Source organism: Sarcophilus harrisii, chromosome 4 (assembly GCF_902635505.1).
Source record: "Sarcophilus harrisii chromosome 4, mSarHar1.11, whole genome shotgun sequence".
NCBI lineage: Eukaryota > Metazoa > Chordata > Mammalia > Dasyuromorphia > Dasyuridae > Sarcophilus > Sarcophilus harrisii.
The window spans coordinates 202,855,679-202,881,026 of record NC_045429.1 but is presented as its reverse complement, the minus strand read 5'-3'; the positions used below and the strand labels follow the sequence as shown (position 1 = coordinate 202,881,026).

Below are 25,348 nucleotides of genomic sequence, written 5' to 3'. Positions count from 1 at the left end.
TTCTTTGGGGCAGAGGCTATTTCATTTTTATCTTTGTGTCTTTAGAATCTATGCATAGTGCATTTGATAAGTGCATTGACAAATGACTGTTAGATTCAAATGAATGATCAGAATTTCCTTCCTGGAAGATTATGAAATAACTATTCTATCTTTCTGTTTTTATCATTATCATCAGGTAACTTCCACAGGTCATTGTCTTTGTAAATTTCCTTTCTGACTTTAACGCTAATTCTTCATTCTGACTTTACATGTTTTGTTTCACCCCCACTCAACTAGTCTCCTACATTCAAAATTGTCCTATTATCTTTAACTCCTTCTTTATTCTCATATTTAACCAATCATTTAGTTCTGCCAATTTTACTTCCATAATCGCTCTTGTATCTCTACTCTTCTTTTTATTTGTGTTGCCATGCTGGACCCATTACAACAGTCTCTTCATAGATTTCTTTTGTTTCTGGCTTATCTGCCATTTAAACTAATGAGTTGCACAGATCTGATGTGTCACTCAGTCTGCTCAAAACTTTTCAACAACTCCCTCTTTACTGCCTACTCAGTAAAGTTCAACTTCTTTAGTTGGTATTCAACATTCTTCACAACTTGCTGCCACCTTAGTTACAGACATCTCAATAGCATACTCACTACCAATAAATAATAATAAAAAAAATAGTAATGATAGAGGATTTATGAAAACACTTAGAAAACAAATTATATCATTTGACAAACACAAACCAGAGGAGAATGCTCACTGATGAGATCATAGTTCTATCAAAGAAAGGTATAAGGGAGCTATAAACATAAGTCTCTTGCTTTCTTGGCTGGTTTTGATCATGCTTTTCCCTCTACTTATGCTTCCCTTTCCCCTTTTAAACCTATGGGATTCTAACTTAAACTTGAAGTCTAACCAAAATATCAACCCTTGTGAGAAAGTTTCCTTAATTTTTCTAGTTGGTAATGAACTATCCTCCCTTATATCTCACTTAGTTTTTCTTTATAACTCATGTATTTCTTTGATGAAACTGTGAACCCTTCAGTAAGCCTCTTTGGGTGCTCAATCTCTTCATATCTTTTTATCCTGTGTGATTTATTTTGGAGGGGAGAGGAGAGGGTATAACTCTTCCAAAGAAGGTATAGTTCTTTTCAGGCTACTTGCTCTTATTCTCTTATCTCTTATTCTCACTGTATATCTGATTTATATTCTACTCCTAACACAAAAGTCATTCATGATACTTTTTGTAGTAATAAACAGTAGCTTACTTTGTATTTATCATGTGTATTTTCATTGCTCTTTGGGAGGCCTTCAATTTGTTTCTTAAGATTTTAGGGTATTTCCTTATTGACAGCCCTATAGAATCATTGTTATAATTACTGTGTTAAGAGATAAATTTGTTTTTTATTTAATTTTTTTTATTTAGCAATGGGCAGTGAACAATTTCTCAAATGTTCTTCCTTGTTGGTTCAGTTCATTGGTTATTTACAGGGGCAGGATGGCATAGGAAAGTGAGTTCTGGAGTTAGAATTAAAAGACTTGGGTTCAAATATACCTCTATTTTTCATATTTGTGATCTTGAAATTATCTCAAGGTCTCAGTTTCTTCATTTATAAAACAAGGCAGCTAGATGAGATAATGGCTAATATTCCTTGTAACTCCTATGAACCAGTTTCTAGACAAGATATGCATACTGAGGCATATACTAAATAAACTGTATTCAAATGTAAGCCATAATCTAGAAAATATTTATTTAAAATCTATATTGCTATTGTGGGTGGTTAGACTGCTATCTTTCAAATGAGGATCTCAATGACAAGTTGACAAGTTATTATTGTGTTCTGGGGATATATAAAATCAATACAATGCCATTTGCAAAGTAGACCAATTAGCTAAGTGTCATAAACAGAAAATCTCTCTTTTATTTAAACTCTGCATAGGGCATACTCTATGATACTTTATTTCAGCATGTCTCTGTTTTATTTCTTGCTTAATATTGATATTCAGCACAATATTGAACAAAGTTAATTTTAATGGTAACAGCTCTAGAAGACTCATAATTACAGAGATGAAATGGAAGCGCTTTGAGGAGAGTCTTTTAGGTAACATATTCTTTACAATACTTCCTTGAAATCATTTAAACAATAAATATGATTGGATGGTCTATCTTCTTATGTTTCAGTCAGTGGTAACTATAGAAAATTTACTGTAAGAAATTGTCTTTGAAAGTCTTTTGTTTCACTTTCAAAATTTCTTCTTCAATGTCCTTGTTTTCTTGAATAGAACATTTTCTGTTTCATAAAATTAAATGAAAACATATAGTTAGGTATCTGCCTTATGTCTTTTTGTAGGCCATGACTTCTACTCCTGCTGTTAGGTAAAAGTATAGTCGATGAGTATTTCCATTCTTTTGAATGCTTTAAAATTGTCTTGAGTGCTTTAAAATTGTTTTACCATAAGAGATTTCTTCCACATGTATATCATCAGACCCCATGTCTTTTCTTGATTTAATTTTCTCAAGGGACATTACTACACTTTTCAGATACTTTTCAGGAGGTGGTAGAATCCAAAAGTGGTGATTCCACTCTTGTCAATGGGACCAACACTCACCCCCACCCTAGCAATATTGGTAGATCTGGCCCATTTCACATCTATCTGTTCTTTTCTCTTCCCTCTTTCCAATTTTACTTACAGATGGCTCTCTTGATGATGTGGCTTAGCTAAGTTTACGTCAATCTTTCTGTATTTAAATACTTTCATCTATCTCTATGTATGTATATCTAATTTATTTATTTTAAGGGCATGTGAAATAATATAGTCTGCCATCTTTTTTCTAATCTTCTCCATAATGTTTTGTGAATGTTTATATCAGGGCTGCCCTTGGCTGCCTCATCAGGACAAAGATGTCAAGTGTTTCCCAACTGAGATAGTTTCTCGGATCTTCTGGTCATCCTGTGGTGACTGCTTTTTGCTCTTGAAAACTCTTCTAAAAATGGTAATGGATTTAATTTCCCTGAATAAGTTTATTGGATCAGAAATGAAAAGGTATGAGGCATTTTAATCTTTTCTCTTAAGTTGGAATTGTTTTTGACCTTTGCTTTATCCCACACAAAGATATCTGATATTTAAAATGACTGCATGTCAGAGATTGGTTATTTTCAGTTTAAGTCCAATTTAATTTTTTTTGGGGGGGGGAGGGGCAATGTCAGTCAAATGTAGAAGAGTGAAATTAGCTGGCAAAAAGGGCCTGATGAGAAGGGAGATTAGAGTAGGTAGCGGCTGAATGCTTGTTAGGATGAGTAAAGCTAGGCTGGAAAGGGATGAAAGTGTGGGAGGTATGATCTTGTCAAGGGTGGGAAGTGTGGATACAATGACTACTACCTGTATTATCCATATTTCTTGTGTTGTTTGCAAAAAGTAGAGAGGAATTTCATTAGTGTCTAACTGATAAGGGAGGAGAAGAGATGAGGAAGAGGAATTCTGTCATCAGAGAAGTTTGTAGAATAAACCATCCACAATATTTTTAGTAGAATGTTTGTGAGGTGATATACTGTACAGGCTGGTGTGTGTGTGTGTGTGTGTGTGTGTGTGTGTGTGTGACTGGTTAATGTGAAAGAGTATCTAATGGTCCTTTAATATGGTATCTCACGTTCTGAACTTTGTCTTGAAAAACATCAAGGTAGAGGAAGTCATGAAGTTTTTACTTAAATGTAACAGTTTTTGGCAGAGTCTACACTAAAATCATGTAGGAGGTTTGGTCCATTTTCCAGGTATTTCAATTGTGGCTTTACTGTTTAAATAGAAAACTGAATTAATTGCTTCACACAAAAGTAAGAAGGAAAAACTGGATTCAAAAGAACCTGAGGAGATACACAGTCAGGTTCTTTGTGTTTACCTTGAACCTCCTGCAAGTGTCTTCCTAGAGAAATTTTCATTGTATCTAGAGTCAAATTCATGTACATAGGGCATATAAATAATTTCTTAAAAAGCTATTATAAAAATTATTGATCTTTGAAAGCTTTAATCCAGAGTTTTTCCTTCTTACTTTTGCCTAACAATTTTGACAAATAACATTTGCTAACTAAATTGTACATGCATTCAACTTTTCATGAAAACTTTTATGACACATCGATATATTTCTCACAACTAAATAGTTCTTTTCATCATAGATAGTTCATAAAAGTTAGAACTGGGAAATGGCTTAGAGACTACTTGATCTCAAACTCACATTTTAAAAATTAAGAAACAAATTCAATAAAGTTGTGATTTTTTTCATTGGAGGGTTTTAAGCAGACTGTGGAACTACTTGTCAAGTGTGTTATAATGGACTAGAGGCTGCCAAGGTCCTTTTCAAAATTCTAAAATCTGTAACCAAAGTTCTGAAATTACACTGGTCATAAGTAATAGAAGTGTTGTTTGAATTCCAGTCCTCAAAATCTAGTCTCTTTGTAATATAGTGAGAAATCTACTTTGTATTTATTTCTAAGTCACTAATTGAATTTTACTTCACATTATGAGTGCAAAAAAATCATAAATCTAAAATGTTTAAAATAATCGTAATGTTCTTAGTTAATACTGAGAATAATATAGAGAATTATATTATTCAACATCTTTTAAGTAGAATTAATACTTTAAAAATTACATTTAATTGTAAAAACAGAAATATTACTATAGTCATTATGCTTAATGTAAATGAAACAAATCCACTAAAAACCAATTAGATTAGACATATTCCAAATAACACAAATTCTTATGTAATTACACTAGATATTATGTAAAGTGCCTTTATTTTATGATCTTGTAAATTTTGGGGAAATAATCAATATTTTTAGTATTTTTCAATATATATTGATTCTATATATTTGACCTAGATCTGTAAAACTGGTGCAACTTAGCATTAAAAAAAAACAAAAAACAAAAAACTGTGGATGAGATTTAAAAAAAAAAAAAAAAAAAAAGAAAGCTTTACCTTGTTAGGACTACATAGGATGGGACAGATGGCTCTTCTTTCTTTTTTTTTTTTTTTAACTGAGCCACTACACTAGCCTCTTAATATTCAATGGACCTTTACTTTTTCATCTCTGCCCTCCTATACCCCAAGTTTTAAACATCCCTTTCCTCTGATTTATGGTATATTCTCTAGACAGCCCTTGAATGTATCTGGCAATAGGTATCACAGAAACTAAAATGTTTGAAAAATCAGATCTCATGCATTCCACTGTAACAGTACCACATACATTTGAAAAGCTAAGAAAAGTATATTGGAAAAAATGCAAATTTTCTTAGTTCATTATGAGGAAAAGATTTTTCAATCGCTTTCCAAACCCAAGTGCTTGATTTACAAGAATATATAAAAGTAGAAAAACAAGTGTAAAAAGCTCATGTTGACAAATATATCAGTGAAAAACTAATAAACTATAATATAATAATAATAATATATAATAAAACTAAGTACAAATCACTCAACTCCCCCCCCCCCCAAAAAAAAAAAACCTTGGTTTTAGCTTGATAGTTTCTAGTAGTTTAATGATATTAGGAAAAGCAGAAAAAGTTGTCTCAAGTTAAAATACAATCCTTAAAGGTTCAGGTTAATTTCAAAATAATGATACATTATTCTGTCAATAATTAAAATAATAAAAGTACATTTTTGAAAATCCTTTTAGGTAGCAACAGTTGTTCACAGTAACTTTTCCCTGAACTTTTAGCCCCAGAAGGTTAGCATTCAGGAAGCTCAGCTGCTGTCTAACAAACTTAATTAATCAAAAAGTCATTTCCGAGCTGTAACTATGAGTAAAAGCGCTTCAAGTGCGCTAGCAAGCATACAAGTTAATCAAAATGCTAATGCAGTACAAATTAAAGTTGTGATTAACATTTCACAGTAGCTGCTTAAGTGAATTGATCACACAAATGGGTTAAGCATTACTCATTTCCTACAGCCCCAAACGGGAAAAGGTTTTGTTGGTGGGCTAGAAAAGAGTAAACTGGGGATAGGAAGATTCTTCATAAGCAGCATCACATCTTCAATAAACCATCACCAAATTGCCATACAAAAGCTTCTAAGTAAAATCACACTGCTTGGGAGAAGAGGAGGAGGACTTTGGAAGTGGAAAGGGAGGTGGATGTAGGTGGGTAGAAGAGTTCTAGAATGCATTTTTTGCTATTAAATCTACTTGATTATTAGCTAATGCCTTTAAATTTGCATAATGGACAATAGGTTGCTTCCTGTTGGCTTTGGAAATTCTGAAATGTACTTTTAAATAAAGGAAAGCATGCTGGACTTGGGAGTTAGGAGACTGGAGTTCAAATCCTGACATATTTATACTAGCCGCATGGCCCTGGCCAACTCACTTTTCTATAAAATAAGAATAGAAAAAGATATATATCATTTACCCTATTAGCTTGTTTTGAAGACTGTTTTATGTAAATGTGAATAATTATTAATCTCCCATTTTCCAAACAAGAAATCAGAGAACTGAAAACAACTTTCCTAAATCTACATAGCTGATCAATAGGTGCAAGAAAAGTAAGAACAAGATCATAGTTCTCCTCATTTCCCAATCCAGAGCAAACAACAACAACTATATTATATTGTCTTTTAAATAATAAATGATTTTGTTTAGTAGTCTAGCTGTACTATGTAATCCATTCAATTCTGGAAATCAATTAATACTGTAATATCTCTTCATTTCAAGTTAATTCAATAAACATTTATTATATATTTGCTTTGGGGAGTATAAAGTACTTCTGTTTGGCTTATCTATAAGAATTTTAAAAAAAGTCACTTAGATGGATTTACTTTAACTACCTTTAACCAGAACATTTTTTGAAGATACTGAACAAGGGATTTGACCAAGTACTTCTTTTGTAAGCCTAGAGATACTTGGAACATTTTTCTTGCAAACTGTATTTGATTTGCTAATTCTAAACCTTGTTCATGTAAAAGGTTTTGACATCCCTCAACATATTGGTATCCTATTGAATCTGTACTTACCTCATTCATAGGTAAATACTCCTTAAAGGCTAAGGCAGTTCTATTCATTTTATCTTGGTAAAATTAAATATCTGTGGTGGTATTTACTAGAAATGGAAATTCTTTGCTAATATAAATGGAGAAGTAATTAAAGCCATATTCATTATCAAAAAAAAAAATTATGCCAATGAATAAAGACTGAATTTATCCTCTCTTCTCAGAATTAAATATATATTTGCATATTTGCTTGAAGATGTAATAGAGTAGTTTTAGAACAAGAGAATAGTAAAGACGAAGAGTATTATCTGTTTCTATCTGAAATGCATAAAACTTTTAAATGAGTATTAAATGCTGTCACTGACAGGGATATCAATTTATTATATTTGGTATTTTGTTAAGTAAGCTGCAAGCATAACAATTAAGATAGCTTTTATAAAAATTGTTATATTCCTCTGAATAAAGTGGTTATCAGAAAATATTATTGGCCTGCTTGATACTGCCCCAAGCATAAAAAAGAGGCATATTAGAAATCAAAATCCATTCAGCTAAAATAGGTAAAAATAGGGTTCAAAAAAGGCAAAATATACAGAAAAAGATGAAGTAATCTTAGACTTTTTTACTTTTTTAAAATACAAATTCCTTGAAAGCAGAAATTTCTTAGGTATTGATTATTATAATAATAGTGGCTAGTATTTGTACAAAGTTTTGAAGTTTACAAAATGCTTCATGTATGTCATATTACTTGGTCTATACAACAGCTCTGAGAGTTAGATCCCATTTTATAGATAAGGAAAGTGAAGCTGAAATAAATGAATTGCTCAGGTCACACAGGTCATAAGTAGATGAAACAAGATTTCAACTCAGGTTCTTCCTGACTGCAAGTCATTTGATTAAAGAAAAGATGCGTTTAGGTTCTGTTGGCTTAATATTAGAATTATTAGCACTAAACCAATGGCATTTTATCACTACTGTTTCTTATCTAACCTACAATACAATTAAATTCAAGACTCACAAGATGGGAATAAAATGATTTATAGGATTTGTTCAAAGGACAGCAAAAGACAGTTTCATTTTTGATACTATTGGTCATTTACCATAGTTCTATTATTTAATGCTGCTATTAATGCTATAAAGGTGACAAATAGATGTCATAGTGCATTGGTACTGGATTTGGGGTTAGGAAGAGACAGAGTTCAAATTATATTTCATCTCCTTATCAGTTGTGTGACCCTGGGCAGGTCATTTAGCTCGACCTTCTGTACATATTTGGTATTTAATAATTTTAATTGAATTAAATCCTTTGGTTTCTTCTAAAAAACATTTTTTATTTTCAACAGAGATATTCTGATGACTTTAAAATTTAGAATTTTTTTCTTTGGAAAATTGAAAATGTTATGTTTTGTTTTACAGAGGAAAAAAATCTGCTTTCATAAAATAATATCCCTATTTAGGGTTTTGGAGAATATAATTGTTAGAGCCTTTTAAAAACTATGTTGAGTTTTCACAGTGACAAACACATAAACTCACTTTTGGTCTTTGCACTCACTGGTCAGAGGAAATTAAATTGAAGACCTGATATAAATTATCCTGATATAAACAATGTTTATATAAAAATATTAAGCTTAGATGATTTTCATAAGTTTGCTTGATAAATTAGTGTCATGAATGGATTTTAAACCCATTTCTCTAAAATCCTTAAAGTTCAAATTTACACATTAAAAATGACAGAAATAGAGTATGGAGTGTAGATCAAAAATTCTTATCACTTTAAAGCTTTAATAAGCTTCTCTAAAATTAGCTCAAGTAGGTCCTTAGCCAACATATATACATTTCTATCTCCAAATTTAAACTGAGACTTTCTAGCTTGGTAAGATCTTATAGAGATTATGTTCCAGGGGTACAGCTTTTTAGAACTTCAGGTCAGCTTTATGTCACAGAAAACTTTTAAGAGGCATCACTTCAACTCTGAGTTATTTTAGCTTCCTAATTATCCATTCCCTTGCCAATTCAGAAAACAAATGTAGCTCAGTGAGCCAACCAAACCACCGGGCATTTCCTTTCTCCAGTCTTAATTTTGTCATTTGTTGGGCAAGCTTAAGTCAGTCATAACTTCTTGGCATATCTCATCAGTGAGATACAGATAATTCTGAGGGTTAATATAAAGGCCTTTTTCTTTAGTATACTAGCATTAAAATGATTTCAGTTCATATATCAGGAACTACGGATACATTTTATTAACTAATGTAATCAAGAAAAACATTCACAAAGGTGAAGGAACAAGAAAACTAATTACATATGTAGTAAATAGCTAAAATTTCTCAAAATAGCTGATAATGAAAAAAGTACAAAAACTGAAAATATTAGTCATATCTGAAGTTTTATAATATGTATGCTGATAGAGTGTGTTTCTCTTTCTCCCCTCTTCCTCCACCACACACAGGGAGGGAAGGAAAAGGAAGAGAGAGAGAGAGAGAGAGAGAGAGAGAGAGAGAGAGAGAGAGAGAGAGAGAGAGAGAGAGACACATAGATAATAGGGACTAAGATACTACTGCCAAGAATACTAAAATATAAAAAAAAGTAGAAAAAGACACGTACAATCTTACTGATAAAGGATTTGTTGGGGTGGGAGGGTATTTAATGGGTATATCGAGGATGTTTTTGAGTTGGGAAAATACAATGACCAAATTCTTTGTAAATGATTGTACTAAGGTGTCCATAATATAAAATAGTGACTCCATCTAGTATGATAGTCTATGAACTAGAGGCTAACAATTTTCAGGGAATCAGAATTTTCACACTTTTGAGAGGGAACTATGAAAACACTTCTAAGAACTTTAAAATATCAAGCTATGTCTTTTACTCCCAGAATTTTTATTTACTTTATAAACATTAATATATCATCTGTGTAAGGTATTAGTTATGCTCAGGCAGCAGAGGTTAAGTGACTTCACCAACACCTTAGAGTGAAGCAGCACAGGAGCTGACTTTATGGTTAATCCTGTGCTCAGACTACAAGGTCATGCCATTGTCCCGTGAAGGTATAACTTTCCATCAGCCTGAATAATTGCTGCCTGAAAAAAAATACCCTTGTTTAAACAAATGCTTACAAAAGCTAGAATATACATGTACCTATTGAAAGTTGTAGTGCCAAGGATTTAAGATAGTGAGTTAATCATGGAAAAATTTATCAATTATTTAGTTTTCCATCAGTCACCTGAATATTTCTCTCCTCTTCTCTACTGATTTATCTTAATCACAAGTTTGGAGGGGAAAGAGTTGTGAGAAGAACATGATTTAATACACAGATCTGAATGACATATCTTTTATAGCTTTTATAGTATAAGGCTGTAGATCCTCAAGCTGAGAAGAAAAGGCTGGGTCACCAAAAAAAGGTTTAACATTTAAGATTGTCAATGCTATTAATCTTAAAATGATAACATAGGATCAAGAAGAGCCCATGTCACTAAGGAAAAAACTCCATAATGGAAACTAAAAATCAAACAAAAAATTAAAACAAAAAACAAAACAAAACAAAACAAAAAAAAAAACAATTTGACTATGCCTTTCTTCTTTATCATTTGCTTAGGAACTGACTTCTTTGAAATCATCCTATTATTTTGATTTTTTCTATACCTATTAAGACCTGATGTAGAGGCATGATGAAAAAGATAAATAAAGAACATACACAGTGATTTTCTTATAATAAAATAAATTCAGGACATATAACACATATGTAACATATATCTGTGCTTATTTGTAGGTTTATAAATGTACTTAAAAAGTTTAATTCCATTTACAAGGCTTTTCATTTCAAAATTCTCCAACAGGTCAATGATTAGGGGGGAAAATGACAGTGCTTATATCAAGTGCTTTCCACTGCTAAAACTTAAGGATTTTTAACCATAGCTTGTAAAGAATGACTAATGAAGAGCAAATCATCTTTTTGAAGACATAAGCCATGTGTTAGTGACAAAACAATATAAAAAATATTTACACCTGCTAGAACCATGTTTTCTTTTTGTTTCCTGGACCTGTGTTTTAACAGAGTTCTTCACAGATACCCATTAGTATAAGAAAACAAAAGATATTCATTTTAATAGATTTTTTTTCATGTTTTAGAAAAAAGAATTATTTTAAAATCTCTCCATATAAAATGAAAACTAAGAAAGTATTTTTTTCACATAAGACAAATTAATGCAGGGAGTTTGTATAATCGTATTTCCAAGAAACTACAACTTAAACAAGAGTTTAAAATATTAAATTCTTGTTACATGCAGCAGATTATAGTATTCTTAATGGTACTTTGCTATAAATTAAATAAAAAATGGTAAGTTTAATCTATATTTTCACTAAAATTAATTTCTAATTCTCATCAACAAAATAATAAAAGCGATATGTTAGTCTTAAAGAAAAAGACAAATAGATACTTCTTTGAATCACCTATTTGGCTTTAAAATAATTTGTAGAACAATATCTGCCAATTTGTTTTTGATAAATATTCAATTTACTTTAAACACTTATACCAGGTTTCACATTTATGGATTTCTTAATTATTCTTATTTTTATTTAATTCACCAACTTTGATCATAAAGTAGAAATAAAAATTTAAAATTAAAGCATATTTTCCTTTCATATTGAAAAATGCTATAACATACACAGAAAAAAAATAAGTATAAAAATTGACAGTCATACCTGACATACTCTGACAGCTTGGTCCAATACCGTTTTAGTGTCAGTGCCATAATCTGGGCATGGTAACATGGCTCTACTGAAATGAGCTTGAAGAAGGAGATGTGATTTTGTATGGGAATTGTCAAATGAATGAGGATTTACTTCAATGGGGAGATTCCTTGCCAGTTCACTGTTCATCTGATCTTCATTGTGCCTTACTGGCAGATCTGCATATTCTTCAGCATCCTTAAAAACAAAATGGGAAAATTATACACACATAGACACAAATATGTATAAAATATAAAATCTTTTGTGACCTAAAAATAATTAGTTGTTTTGCTTTTGATTGTACATTGAAACAACTTGTAGAAATCAGGCCTTCTGTCATATTTCTTAGACTTTTGCTTACTTAAAACAACAATTTTGAATGTTAACGTAATCAGTGGTGATATGCAGTTTTTTGGATTATCTACATGTATTACTATGTAACATATAACTTAAAGCTGATTTTCTTCTATATAAATTAGATGAGAGAAAAACATTTTGAAGTCATTCATAGTTTGGGAATATCTTTGGTTTCATTCTTCTGTCTTTAAAGTCATATTCAGTAAGGCAAAACTTTACCAGCCTGATAGTCTAGGTACACTTTTATGAGATTTGTTAAACAGATAGAAATATAGAAATGTCCTATTTCATAAATTTAAATCTACTCTGGGGAGGAAGCTCTACCCCACATCATCTAACAAACACCTTGTGTAAATGACCATAGATTTGAAGGGTTGCTGGTCTTTCTATTACTACATAATCTTTTTCTAACTTTACTGCCATGAAATCACATTTAACCATCTAACTCTTAATATTTTTTGTATCAGTACTCCTTCTCAGAATATATATATTGGATAAGAAGGGAAACTAAAAGTTAGTGAAAATAAAGATATGATTTTTCCCCCCCCTGCTATCCCAGTTACACATCCCCTGAAACCTATCTCCTGGCCCCTGGTTAATAAGTGGTCTAGGGAATATTTTCTTCCAGCAATTAGATAACTACAGAAATCAGAAAGTTGATAATGCCATAAAAATATAGTTTACTATTTCATTAATGAGAATGTGCTATGTTCTAGAAATATGTAGACTTATTTGCATATTATATTTATTTATCTATATATTTACATACATACATACATATATAAGTTCTAGGTATTACTGTTGTGTGAATCTGTAATCTTACTTTCTAAAAAGCAATTATTTGAGATACACCCCATTGCCCTTGATAACTGAGCTATTCTTTACATATAGTTTTAACTAAATCAATCATTTGTTCTACAATTATCCCCTTTTCCCTGATTTATTTGATTCATGTTGACTCTTGGATGTGAAGAAAGTACTGATGGCACCCCTTTGAGATTTCATTATATGATATTCAGTACTCTGTAATATTCAATACATTTCCTTCCCCACCCTTCATTTTGTTCTATTCATAAACTTTAGTTTTTATTTGTCTCACTCGGTTAATGTTAGAATTTTTGTAGAGAATGAAACCGGAGAAGTTTTAAAATGAATTTGATTAGACCCTTTAAATTTAATATGCACATATATTTTAATACTTTATTTCAATGAAAAAGTGAGAATAGAGTAGAACAGAGAAAAATGTTAGAAAACATGGTGCAGTAATAAGAAAAGAGAGAGGTCAAAGGCTTCTGCAATTTCAAAACTATCTATCATTAATATGCTATCTTTGAGGAGAAAGTACAAGTGAGAATGACCTAACATCACCAAAAAAAAAAAAAAAAAGACATTTATTATATTTTAACAGATTGGAATTCCTATTTGATATATTGGGACACTTGGCTTGTTAGAATAAATTTCAAAGTCAATACTAAATAAGAGTAAAGAAAAATGAAGAAAGTATATGATGAAAATGGGGAAAGATAACAGAGAAGACACAAAGCTATTAACATTTACCAAGAGAATTTGACAGATATCAATGAATCACAAAGAATAAAGAGTCTGTGGTTCTGGCTGTTCACACCAGAAACCAAGCCCTGGAGGAAATTCTGCCCTGGAGCCCTCTCTTCTAATTTGTGAACTTCCCTTGCCAGAATACTATTTCAGGAAAGAATTTTTTGAAATACTTTCCACTTTTTGGTGATCTCTTCCACAGCCTCCTAATCAGGTTTAGATTATTCTTCTGCTTTATTCAGTTCTATAGTTATGAATTAAGATAAAGCAAACATTGTCAACTAAAACTAAATGATGGGTGGGGCCACTAAATTTAGACTCCTCATAATTCTCAATGTACAAAATGAGGAAGTAGAAATAGCAGTAGAGAAAAAGAAGGAAAAAACAAAACAAAACACTGGACTAAGAGGAAACTGGCACAACCTAGTGGCATAAGCCTATATACATATACGTACACACACACACACACACACACACACACACACACACACACACTTATTTATTTACTTTGCTTCAGGCTTAGCAAAGTGCCTTCCAAACATTTTTTCCACTGTATCCTCAACAACCCTGGGAGGAAGGTACTATTAATATCCCCATTTTACAGATGAATAAATTTAGGCAAAAAGAAGTTAAGTGACTTGCCCATGGTCACACAGTCAATATCCTTAGCCAGATTTACACTCAGGTCTTCTAAATGACTCCATGTTTACTTACATTGTACCATTTAACTGCCTCAAGGTATATGAAAGATGGAAGAATACCAAACTCTTGGGGGGGGAAAATATGGGACTTTATTATTGTTCCCCTGGACCCTAAAAAAAAGGTACAGAGAAATTCCCACCTGCTTACTTTCCATTTTGTACGATTTTTTAAAAATCTACATAGTTGCATTATGCATATATACACATACATGTATATGTCATATATACAGTCTGTCTGTCTATCTATCTATCTATCTATCTATGACTTTCCTTCATGAAGGCATGGGAACAGAAAGGCTTTGCAAATAATTTTTTATGGCAGAGCAAATATTTGTAGGCACACAACTAACTGAAATGTCTAGTGAATTCAACATCCCACCATGCTTACAACTTGACTATAAAAAAGCACTTGATTTTGTAGACCCAAATGCTTCATTAATATAGGTTTCTCAAAGAATGTGTCTTCCTTGCATATATCTGTTGTTTCTCACATTTAGAAATGTCCCAAGAGCAAACACTACTTTGCTTTTGCCAAGAAGTTAGCATATGTTCTTGCACACAGTAAACACTTAACACATTTTTGCTCATTCATTCATATACCAAAATTAAAGTGTTTTTTTGGTCCCACAATCCTAGACAATACTCAATTCAGGGACAAAATGGAAGACATTTTACTCCTAGACGTTGAAGTCTTCCAGAGTATTTGGGAGTAACATAAACTGATTTTATCAAACTCCAAAACAATGTAAAGCCTTCTAAATGAGATTTTAAAAATTATTCAAAAGAATTTATGCAAATTCTAGACAGGAAAAAGTGGATGTAAAATGTTTACTACCCATACTACAACAGAGTTAGGCATGTCACAGAGACTATCTGACTATCTCTTAGGAAGAATGGACACCTCTTTTATCTATCTCTTAGAAATAGATATCATCTAGAATCTTAGAATGGATGATAAGTTGGACTAAGAACTGAACAGGAGCAGAAAAAGATGGATCACTTTTGGAAAACTCTGTATAGTGTTTTACTGACCCCAGAACTATTCCAGAAACAAGGGTCTATTTCTTTTTAACACATTGTTCCGGTGATGATGTATAGTTATGTCATTGAAAACTAGACTCAGAGAATTAAAATAGAGGATTATCGAAGGATCAATAGAAAGATGCATACTAGGATTGAATAGGCAGCATATGTTGCTTATGAAGTACTACACATAAGACAGGTATAGGATATCATCAGAAATATGTATAACCAAATGATAGGAGTAGGCTACTCATACGTGAACAAGAGATAACTAGATAGGTCATGTGTAATGTCAAGAAATTGAGTGGACAATCTGCATCATGTTGGCTGGATCTCCTGTTAAGCCTCACATAAGATTCTGAACCTCTTTTCTGTGTACTTATTGCATATGATTAATATGGTGGTTATTTGTGAATGTGTCACATACATCCTAAAGACTATACAATCTGCATTGAGGCAACAAACATAGTAATTCTTTTATATTTTAGGTGGGTTTTTTTTGGGGGGGTTAAGTATTCTCTGCATTGCTCAGGTAATATCTATGACTACCATTTCTTTGTTTTGTCTTTTCTTTCTACAGTTATGGTAGTAATTTTTAATTTACTGAATGTTCTACTTTCTTTGAGTCAGTCATTTCAATTTTCTGATTCTGTCTCTCTTTGCTCTTCCTATTTCTATACTGGGTCAGCAGTTGGGAAACATTTTATATACATACATATATATATATATATATATATATATATATGTGTGTGTGTGTGTGTGTGTGTGTGTGTATAATATTACATACACACACATGCAATCTTATTTGAGCTTGGGAGAAAAGCTATTGGCAGTTATGCAGAGCAATTCACAGCAGACTACTATAGACCATCAGATATTTCAAAGATTGATTACATTTATCAAGTATCTAATTTGTACTGTGTACCTCAGGATAGGACACAGAACAGGGATAGAAAACAGAGTACTTTGTTTTACAAACTTGTGGTCACAAGACTTTGATGCACAAAATACTCAGGAAACAAGAAAGTATTTAATAAAATTATGTAGCAGAGACAATAAGTACAGGAAGAAGTCATAAAGGGGAGAGAGTTGTGAGAGACAGTTCTACAGAGGAGGAAGGACTTATTTTAGATCTTGAAGATAGAAGAGCACCTTAGGAAAGAAAAATAGCATCAACAGATATAGGAGACAGAGAAGGAAGAATCTAAAATAATTGCAAGGTATCAAGCTACAGGGATAAGGAGAATGATACTTCCAATGGTGACACAGTTATATGTATCTTGTTCTTCAAAAAAGCAAGTAGAAAGCAAAGGGTAATTATCTGGATAATTCAGGAATTTCCCCAGACTATCCATTCCCCCTTCCAAAAAAATTAAGCTTTAAATTCACTTGCAGGTCAAAAAGATTTCAATATTTTAGATACTCTTTAATTCATATGAGGCAATCAAATTCTATTTGATTTATTTCCAGTGGGGGGAAAAATTAAACATACTATTATTATAATCACATGAAATTATATGAACCAAAAGTTATGGAGGAAATTAAGGCCTAAAAAGAAAATGAATGGTCAGCAAAATTCTGACAAAGAATCTCAACTTAAAAACAAAAATTACCTACTAAGTAATTTGGGAACTTTCTTCACCCCAGAAATGATAGTCCTCATCTTTACCAAGGGGAAATTATTCACATCTCTAAGTATCATATAATAGAGATAATGTATCTGGTAGTAAGCAAAGGTTAATTTTCAGGGTCAGATAAATCTTTTTTTTTTTTTTTTTTGAATGGCAGGAAACTTTTTAGAAATTGTTTGAAAGACTACAATGAAAAGGCAAAATCTTAGTGTAGATATTATCATGAGAAATCCATTTGATTGAAGTAGCCAATCCAGCAATCCCTGTATTTAATGCATGCTAGAGTCTCTCTTGGCTAGTGGCTTTCCAATTCCTTTGACTAAAAGCCCTTTAAACCAATTAAATATGATTTTTTTTCCCCTGGCAGTTACAACATAGCATAACAGCAGGGGGTTGGAGAGTAATACTAATAGATGAATTCCTATAGCAATTCTACCCTTAGCAAAGATACAGTACTCAAAAAAGCTTTTTACCATCTAAAGTGGTACACCTTTCCTCCCACTCCCTTCCCCCATTCTATAGCATAAACATCTAATTTGCTTCAATAACTAAAGGGATAGTAATGCAAAGAGAATGTGTTTTACAGTTTTTTTTTTTTAAACTGGTAGAAGGCAATGTATTATGCAAAGGATAAGACTATGATATTGCTTATATATAGCTGATGCAAAGAAGTGACAGGCATCATCACTAAGGAAAGTTTAGTTTTATTTTCATCGAGACAAGACCGAAATCTTTATCGCCCTTTATAGAGTAGATTAACTTCAGTGAAGATTAACATGAAAAATTATACTTCTAGTAATGGAGGAAAACCTAGAAGGTAACTTCATATCACTTTTCAGATAAGAGGCGAATATTTACTTCTATTGTTATCGAAGTACAATCTACAAATGTTTGATTTATGTACTTGGAGAATTTGATGTAAATTCTGTCTTCATCTATTAGACAGTTGTCTTTCTTATCTTTAAAAAGATTATTACATTTTAATGGACAAAAAAGGTTTAATTTAATTCTTTGTTATAGCATGGAGGTGATCTTGGGTTCCTGAAGTATAGGATGAGCCTGAAAAAAGCTGCTAAACTCAGATCTAAGAAAGGCTAAATATCTTTTGTACAAGGATCAGACTACTTAAAGGATAAGCAAATCTACACCTGTATTTGTAGTACACTGGAAGATTATGGAATCTAACAGATGGTCTCTTTCTTGTCAGTGTTTATAATATAATATAGATTTTTATTTCTGAAAATAGTCATTTGCTTAAGGTAAGAATCAGTGTCTCGTCAATAGTTATGCTTTTGACTATTCCTCTCACTGATTCTGGAGATTAAAAACAAAACAAAACAGTGATTCCTTTCTCCCGCTTATTCTACCCAATCCTCCTAGTGGTAAGCTGTAGTAGCAAGTTCTTTTTATTTTTTGCTCTAGCAAAGTGGTCAAATTATTTTTTTGGTTGAGAAATAAAAATTAGTTCATTTTAGTTTAACCTGAGTTATCCTGCTAAGAGTCCATAATTTGTTCTATAGGAAGTCTTCACTGACTCCAAAAGTCACTTAGATGATGACTTGATATAGGCCATCTGAAAGCCCTGAGGATGCTGACTCAGCTTCTAAGGCTACCTGCTTTAAAGGACAAAGGATCAAAGATGCAAAGTTGGAAGGGGCCTTAGAGATGATTTAGTTCAACCCCTTTATTTTCTGATTTTCAAATGAAGTTATACTTTAATATGTTTCATTTGGAAATTTGTATTTTAAATCATCTAAATGCATTCATGCTCCTGGAAATGTAATTTAATATATAAAAATGAATAAAATTATCTTCCTTGAAATATAACTCACCAAACTGGTAACTTTTATGCTCATGGTTTATGAGTAACTGGTTTTTGGTTCATTTTTCTTCTAAGAATCACACATTTTCTGTAACTGGGTCAGTGAACATTTTGGTTCTCTGAAAGACAATGCTCTCATAACAGGAGAATGCATTCATAATTGTGTATTCTACAAAGAGACTGTCAAATTAAAGATAAAATATTCAGGGTTTTGTATCCCTCTTGAACTATAGATTTGATACTGTGGGCTTTAGTCTCCAATCTCCAATCAGACTTCTTTCAAATCCATATTAATTAAATGTTCACAAAGGCAAGTGATTCTGAATGTGATATGGAAAAATGCTCTTTTCAAATGTACCTTAGTGAAACTAACTGAAATGACTGTGATAAGACAGTGTGTAGGGATGAGCTCCCACTCCCTTTTTTCTCCCTAGATACCAGGTAAAACTTCTTAGAAGAAAAAGGGCTACTGGGTAAGTTATTTTGATATTAAACAGTGTTTTTAAATCAAAGTAAAATCAATAAAAAGCATTTTAATGGAAAGTTTCTAGAACCATTGGAAACAGTAATTAGCATTTTATTATGTGATTGCTTATTCCAGAAGCAGATTAAAAATGAAGACAGACTGAAGATGACTGTTTTTTAAACTTCAATTTCACTCCCGGAGTCTCTTGTGAAAACTGTGGTCATTTATTCTTGGAATCTTGAGTCACCATTTTTCTAAGCCTTTTAGAAGTTTACATATTTACTTCACTCTTTTCCTTAGCTCTTCACTCGTTCATTCTGGATTTTTCAGAATATTTACAAAGGAAATTTTTCACTGAGTTTAACTTTCTAGTTCAGAAAAGTAGAAGAGTCACTGGATTGACACTGAGCAGAACAAACACCTAGCATTCTAGAAACACAAACACAAACACACACACACACACACACACACACACACACACACATCCCTTTACTTCCACAATGTGACACATATTTACTTCCAAAACCTTCCTCTACTTTTAAACAACTTGTCTACTTAATTTCCTGTGTGTGATCATTGACTGTGAGGTTCATTTTCTTATCTGCATCATGTACGTAATTAAAGGAAATTGAGAATAGGGAGTGAAGCTTTTATGCAACTGGGATTGAAGCTGAAAGGAGGGCACCAAGGTCAGCAGAGTCCATTATATTTTTATGTGAGAGGCCGCTATGTCTGCCCTGTCCTTGTTTGTTTAGTGTAGGCCGGACAGACTACTAACTGCAAATCTGTTTCTCTGATTTGCCCAGCTGTCCTGAAATAAAGACATCTTCTACTGCAAATGTTAAATGACAGTGATTGACAACCTTATGATGAACTCTGCTTGTAACCCCCTGCTACTGTTTTTAGATTGCACAAGAAAAGACAGAATAAAGAAACATCCTTCATAATCACATCAAATGGGCCCTGCTGTTCACTCAGTAGTTTTCATTTTCATTTTCCTTTTCATTATAAACCTCAATCTGTTCTGAAAATGCCATGAACTTAGCTACCCCATGTAAAGTCCAGAATTGTGCATTACTCTGTTTTGTTTGCCTACTGTACTTATTTTATTTAGCAGAGATGTAGGTTTTAATATGATGCTTTAGTCATATGATCACATCATACAACTTGTAGCACCTACTTGTTCACATGGGAACAATTTGACAAATATAGACTACAGTGAAATTTCTTTCAATGTTTTGCTGGCACTTGGGCAGAGGTGAGGCTGCAAGGGATTTCACCTCATATGTTACTTTTTCATTTTTTTAAAGATACCCATAATAAATCAACATTGCAGTTTACTGGGTTTGGCAGAAATTAGTGGTCACTTATATTTTTATCTTCTATCTTGACCTATTCTTTCTATAAAAGTTACTGGGAGACTATCTGTTAACTGGAACTCTGCATTTGTTCTTTTAGATATTTGAATAAAATATAGTATTTTCCCTAACTTGTTAATCTGAAATTAATAGCCAACGAATTTATACTTTGTCTCAACATTACATAACAGGAAAACTAGTACTTTTATGTAGCTGCACACCCCACTGGCTACATTTAACTTACTAAATAGCAGATAAGAGGGCACTTGTGCAGCAGAGGCTGTAGCCTGATCAATGTGAGAGACTAAAGAAGCTTTATGCTTTAACTTAATTTCTGTCATGGGAAAAGTAAAACTTATAAAGTTAATGAGTTCTAGACTTTAAGTAGCACTTGATTAATTTGTAACATACTGAGGCGTTAAAACAAACCAAAATTAGTTTCTCACATTCCAGTGCCTTCTTTTGGCCACTGAGGCTTTATTGAATGCATTTTGGTAAATTTCCCTGCTCGCACCCATTTTAACTTCATTTTTTTTTTTACACTGTTTATTATCTATAATATATATATATGTGTATATATATATATATATATATATATATATTATATATACACACAAACACAAACATATATATATATATATATATTATTTTTACAATAACATTTGAAAAACATTTTAACACTTGCTATACCACATTTAAGAAAACCAAACAGTAACAAAGTAAACAAAATGCATTTATATTCTTTTCTTTTTCTTATGCACTACCTCAAGGCAAATTAATGCCTCATATTCAATCATTAACATTTTCCTAAGGGAGTAACTAGGAAAAGGACAAGATGGAAAATTTTTATTTGCACCTATCCAAATTCCCATTTAGCTGTTTATAATATATAATTAACAGTTCTCTTAGAGGTATTTATTAAACTGAAAAAATCTTCAGTTTCATACAGAATTAATACATGAAAGTATAATAATAGAAAAAAATCTTCCTGTATTGTAATTACCTGGCATTTATAGCCAACCTGTAAATTAAGGTTTAATTTAATTCTCAGTTTCAAGGTAAATTATAAATGAACTTACTAAGACTCTAGGTAAAAATAATGGAAATGAAAAGGGTACCGTATGTTGTCAATGAGTATGTGTTTCAAAATGAACAGTAAAAATTCTAATTACTTAAATATTAAAATGTGTCATTTAAAATATGTCCATAACGTCCTTTACCAAAACAAAAGGTTCAAACAATATTATGATGCACAGATGGTAAAATATTTAAAGAAGACAGATATAATTTCAGTTTCTCAGAGTGTCAATGTGTGTTTGATTTTTAAGGCTTATATCTGTATATATGTGGATGATTTATAAGAATATCTCAAACTTATGGAGATACTTTTGCCTTGCAGCAAAATTTAGGCAGCATAGATTTATATGCCCTAACAAATATGAGCATGAGGAAATACCTTTTTTTTTCTCCCTTTGTGAGAAATGACCACATGGTTGACAGCTGGATTTTAGGGGATCTTGCAATAGTGGGTACCACTGGGGTTGTTGTACTTAAAATAATTTCAGTGATAACAATTCCATCAAAAACTCCTATTTTCTAGGATTTATAGCTAAGACCTTAAAAAATTGCTCTTTGATGAAACTTGACAAAAAAGGGACTCAGTTTTAAAGAATGTAATGAAAATACATTATAGTTTAAAAAATGTTTAGGGTTTTTTTTTTTTTTTTTTTGAAATAAGAATCTCAGGCTTAACAACTTTGAATCCTAAGAGAAATATTGATATTTGTGATAGCCATTTAAAATGAAATACTTTAATTCTTCACAGCCTATCTTTTGAAGCTTGAAAACTTTCTCTTATGACTTTGCTAATACTCATACAACTTCATTTTCTCTATGGAAATATTCCTTTACTTTTTTTGGGAGGGGGGGCTTCTTGGAGGTGAAACAACTGTGAAAAACATCTGAGACTCAGAAATAAAAACAAACAATGATTATATTCATAACATTTGTTGGATATTAAAGTATAGCTTGAAGATTTATTTCGCTTAACAAATATTATTCTAAGTGTTCTGAGAGTTAAAAAGTAGAAAATATAGAATCTTTCTCTCAGAGAGGTTTTCAAACTTTTTTTGCAAAATGGGATAACTTACTTCCTAAGGTTGTTGTGAATATCGAATGAGATAATATTGTAAAGTGCTTAGCATAGTGATGGGCATATACTAAGTCTTACATAAATATTAACTATTATTATTATGAGTACAAAAACTAAACATTAAACCAGTAATTAAATTACAATGCAAACCAGTTCAAGATTTGTCATGAGGCAATATATGAGTTTATGCCAAATCAATGGCAAAACTATAAATGTTATGCATAGGATGGTCAGTGAAGGCTTCATTTGAAGAGGTTAGACTGAGGTTGGGTCTTTATGTGTGATTTACACTGCAAAGAAGCATCAAGGGAGGCATTTCATTTAGGGAAGGAGGAAGGCACTATGGAAAAAAAAATCTGCATAATTGCATGCTGGATTGATACTATGCAAATTAATTGGCTAGAGAGTATTTATATGGGGGAATGGCATAAGGGAAGACTGTAAAGATAGGATGAGGCCTTACTGGGTGGATCCTTGAATAGCTGACTGGGTTCAGACTATAGGTTTCTGAGAAGAATAAAAGAGCTATTTTAAGAAGATTATTTTGGCTATGGAGTACAAGATGGACTAGAGGATGAAGGAACTGAAGATTGGAGACCCGTTAAGAAGTATTGCAATAATTCAGGTATGAGGCAAAAAAGACCATTATTATGGTAGTAAGAAAAGAAGAACATGGCAGACATTATGAAGAAAGCTTTGAGAACCTGGCAATTGACAAGATGTGAAAGAAGGTGTGTCTGGAATGGGGAAGGTAAAGGGAAGGAGAAGGTCTCAGGACTTCATTTAGAATCCGACTGCTAACAGAAATAAGAAAATAAGGCAGGAAAGTCCAGTTTAGCTGAAAAAAAAAAATTAACCATTCCCCACCTTCCAATAAAATAAACCTCCATGACTCTCATTGCTATATAAAGGCTTCCACAAAACAATGCATACAGTAGGCAGTTAAAAAAAATTGCTAAAATGAATGGCTCATGCAATCACAGAAATGGAATAAAACTCGAGGTCATATTTATCTTTATGGTTTTACAAATGCTTTCACCTGAAATATCACTCAGTGTCTACTACCTACTTCCATAATTAACCCTACCTGAACTTTCTTTCTTTGTAAAAGAGCCTTCTGTCTTTTCATTATGTCTAACACTGCATTAATTTGCTCATCTTGATATACTGCCTTGTAAACAACTCAGTTTTTTTTACTGCTTCATGTGTGTAAATATGACCTCAATTTACTAAATCTATGTTTTTATATATTTCTTTATTTTTAAATATATTTTACATATTTCTTTATTTCATGACTATTACATTGTTCTTTACACAGTCCAAGAGCAATAAATATTATGGACTAACATAGGTAAGGTGTAGTTTGCATTATACACTGAAAGAAAAAATATTCTACTCATGTAACTTATGCTATTATGCCCTTTTCACAAAAAAGGAAATGGAGTAAAAGAGATTAAAATAATGTTCTTGCAACTATAACAGGTAAATAGCAGAAATGAGGTTAGCATTTAGAATATCTGATGTTGTATACTCTGCTTGACCTACTAAATTATACTAAGATACCTGCTGACCAAAGAAAGAGAAAATGGGCATATATACATCAGCATGTATATAAATCTTTAAAACAGCCTTTTTTTTTTTTTTTTTTGCAGTGGCAAAGAATTGGAAATTAGGGGGTGCTTGTCAATTGAGAGATGGCTAAACAAATTATGCTATATGTTATGAAATACTAATGAGTTATAAAGAAAGAACAGATGGCTTATAGAAGCTTGGGAAAACTTGTATAAACTGATATAGAGTCAAGTGAGCAGAACCAGAGAATAATAATAACATCTAACAATTATGTAGCACTTACCATGTGCCAGGCATTATGCTAAGCTCGTACAATTATTACCAATTTGATCCTCACAATAACCTTGAGAGCTCAGTATTATTATCTTCATTGTACAGATGAAGAAACTAAGGCAAACTGCAGTTAAATGGCTTGACCCAGGTCACACAGATAGTATGTATCTGAGGACGAATTTGAATTTAGAATTTCCTGCTTCCAGGCCTAGCACTACAGCTATTTTTGTATCATTACTGCTTTATCCACTGTAATAAATAGCTCCCCTATACCATAATAAAATGAACAATAATGAAAGACTTAAGAACTCTGATAGTCAAAACAATGATGGCTTGGAGAGACTTACATGAACTGATGCTAAGTGAAGTGAGTAGAACCAGGACATCATTGCAACAAGGTTATGTGATAATCAATTCTGATAGACATGGCTCTTTTTAAAAGTGAGGTTATTCAGGCCAATTCCAATGGATTTGTGATAGAGAGACTCATCTGTACACCCACAGAGAGGGTGGATTACAAGATAGTATTTTCACCTTTTTTGTTTTTCTCATTTTTTCCTTTTTGATCTGATTTTTCGTGTGCAGCATGAAAATTGTGGAAATATGTATAGAAGAATTGCATATGTTCAACATATATTGCATTACTGTCTAAGGGAGAAGATGGGGAGAAGGGAAGGAGAAACAAATTTGGAACACAAGGTCTTACTTGTAAGGGTGAAAGGGTGAAAACTGAAAACTGCATATAGTTTGAAAATGAAAAGCTA

At 32.1% G+C, this 25,348-nt stretch overlaps 1 protein-coding gene across 1 annotated transcript in view; it reads right to left on the bottom strand.

Moving 5' to 3' along the window:
• Nucleotides 1–25,348, bottom strand: part of ASCC3 (activating signal cointegrator 1 complex subunit 3) — a 323,207-nt gene that overhangs the window by 13,415 nt on the left and 284,444 nt on the right. The window contains exon 37 of the mRNA XM_003769315.4: nt 11,649–11,873. Coding sequence (XP_003769363.1) covers nt 11,649–11,873 — 225 coding nt within the window. The remainder of the gene's footprint in view (nt 1–11,648; nt 11,874–25,348) is intronic.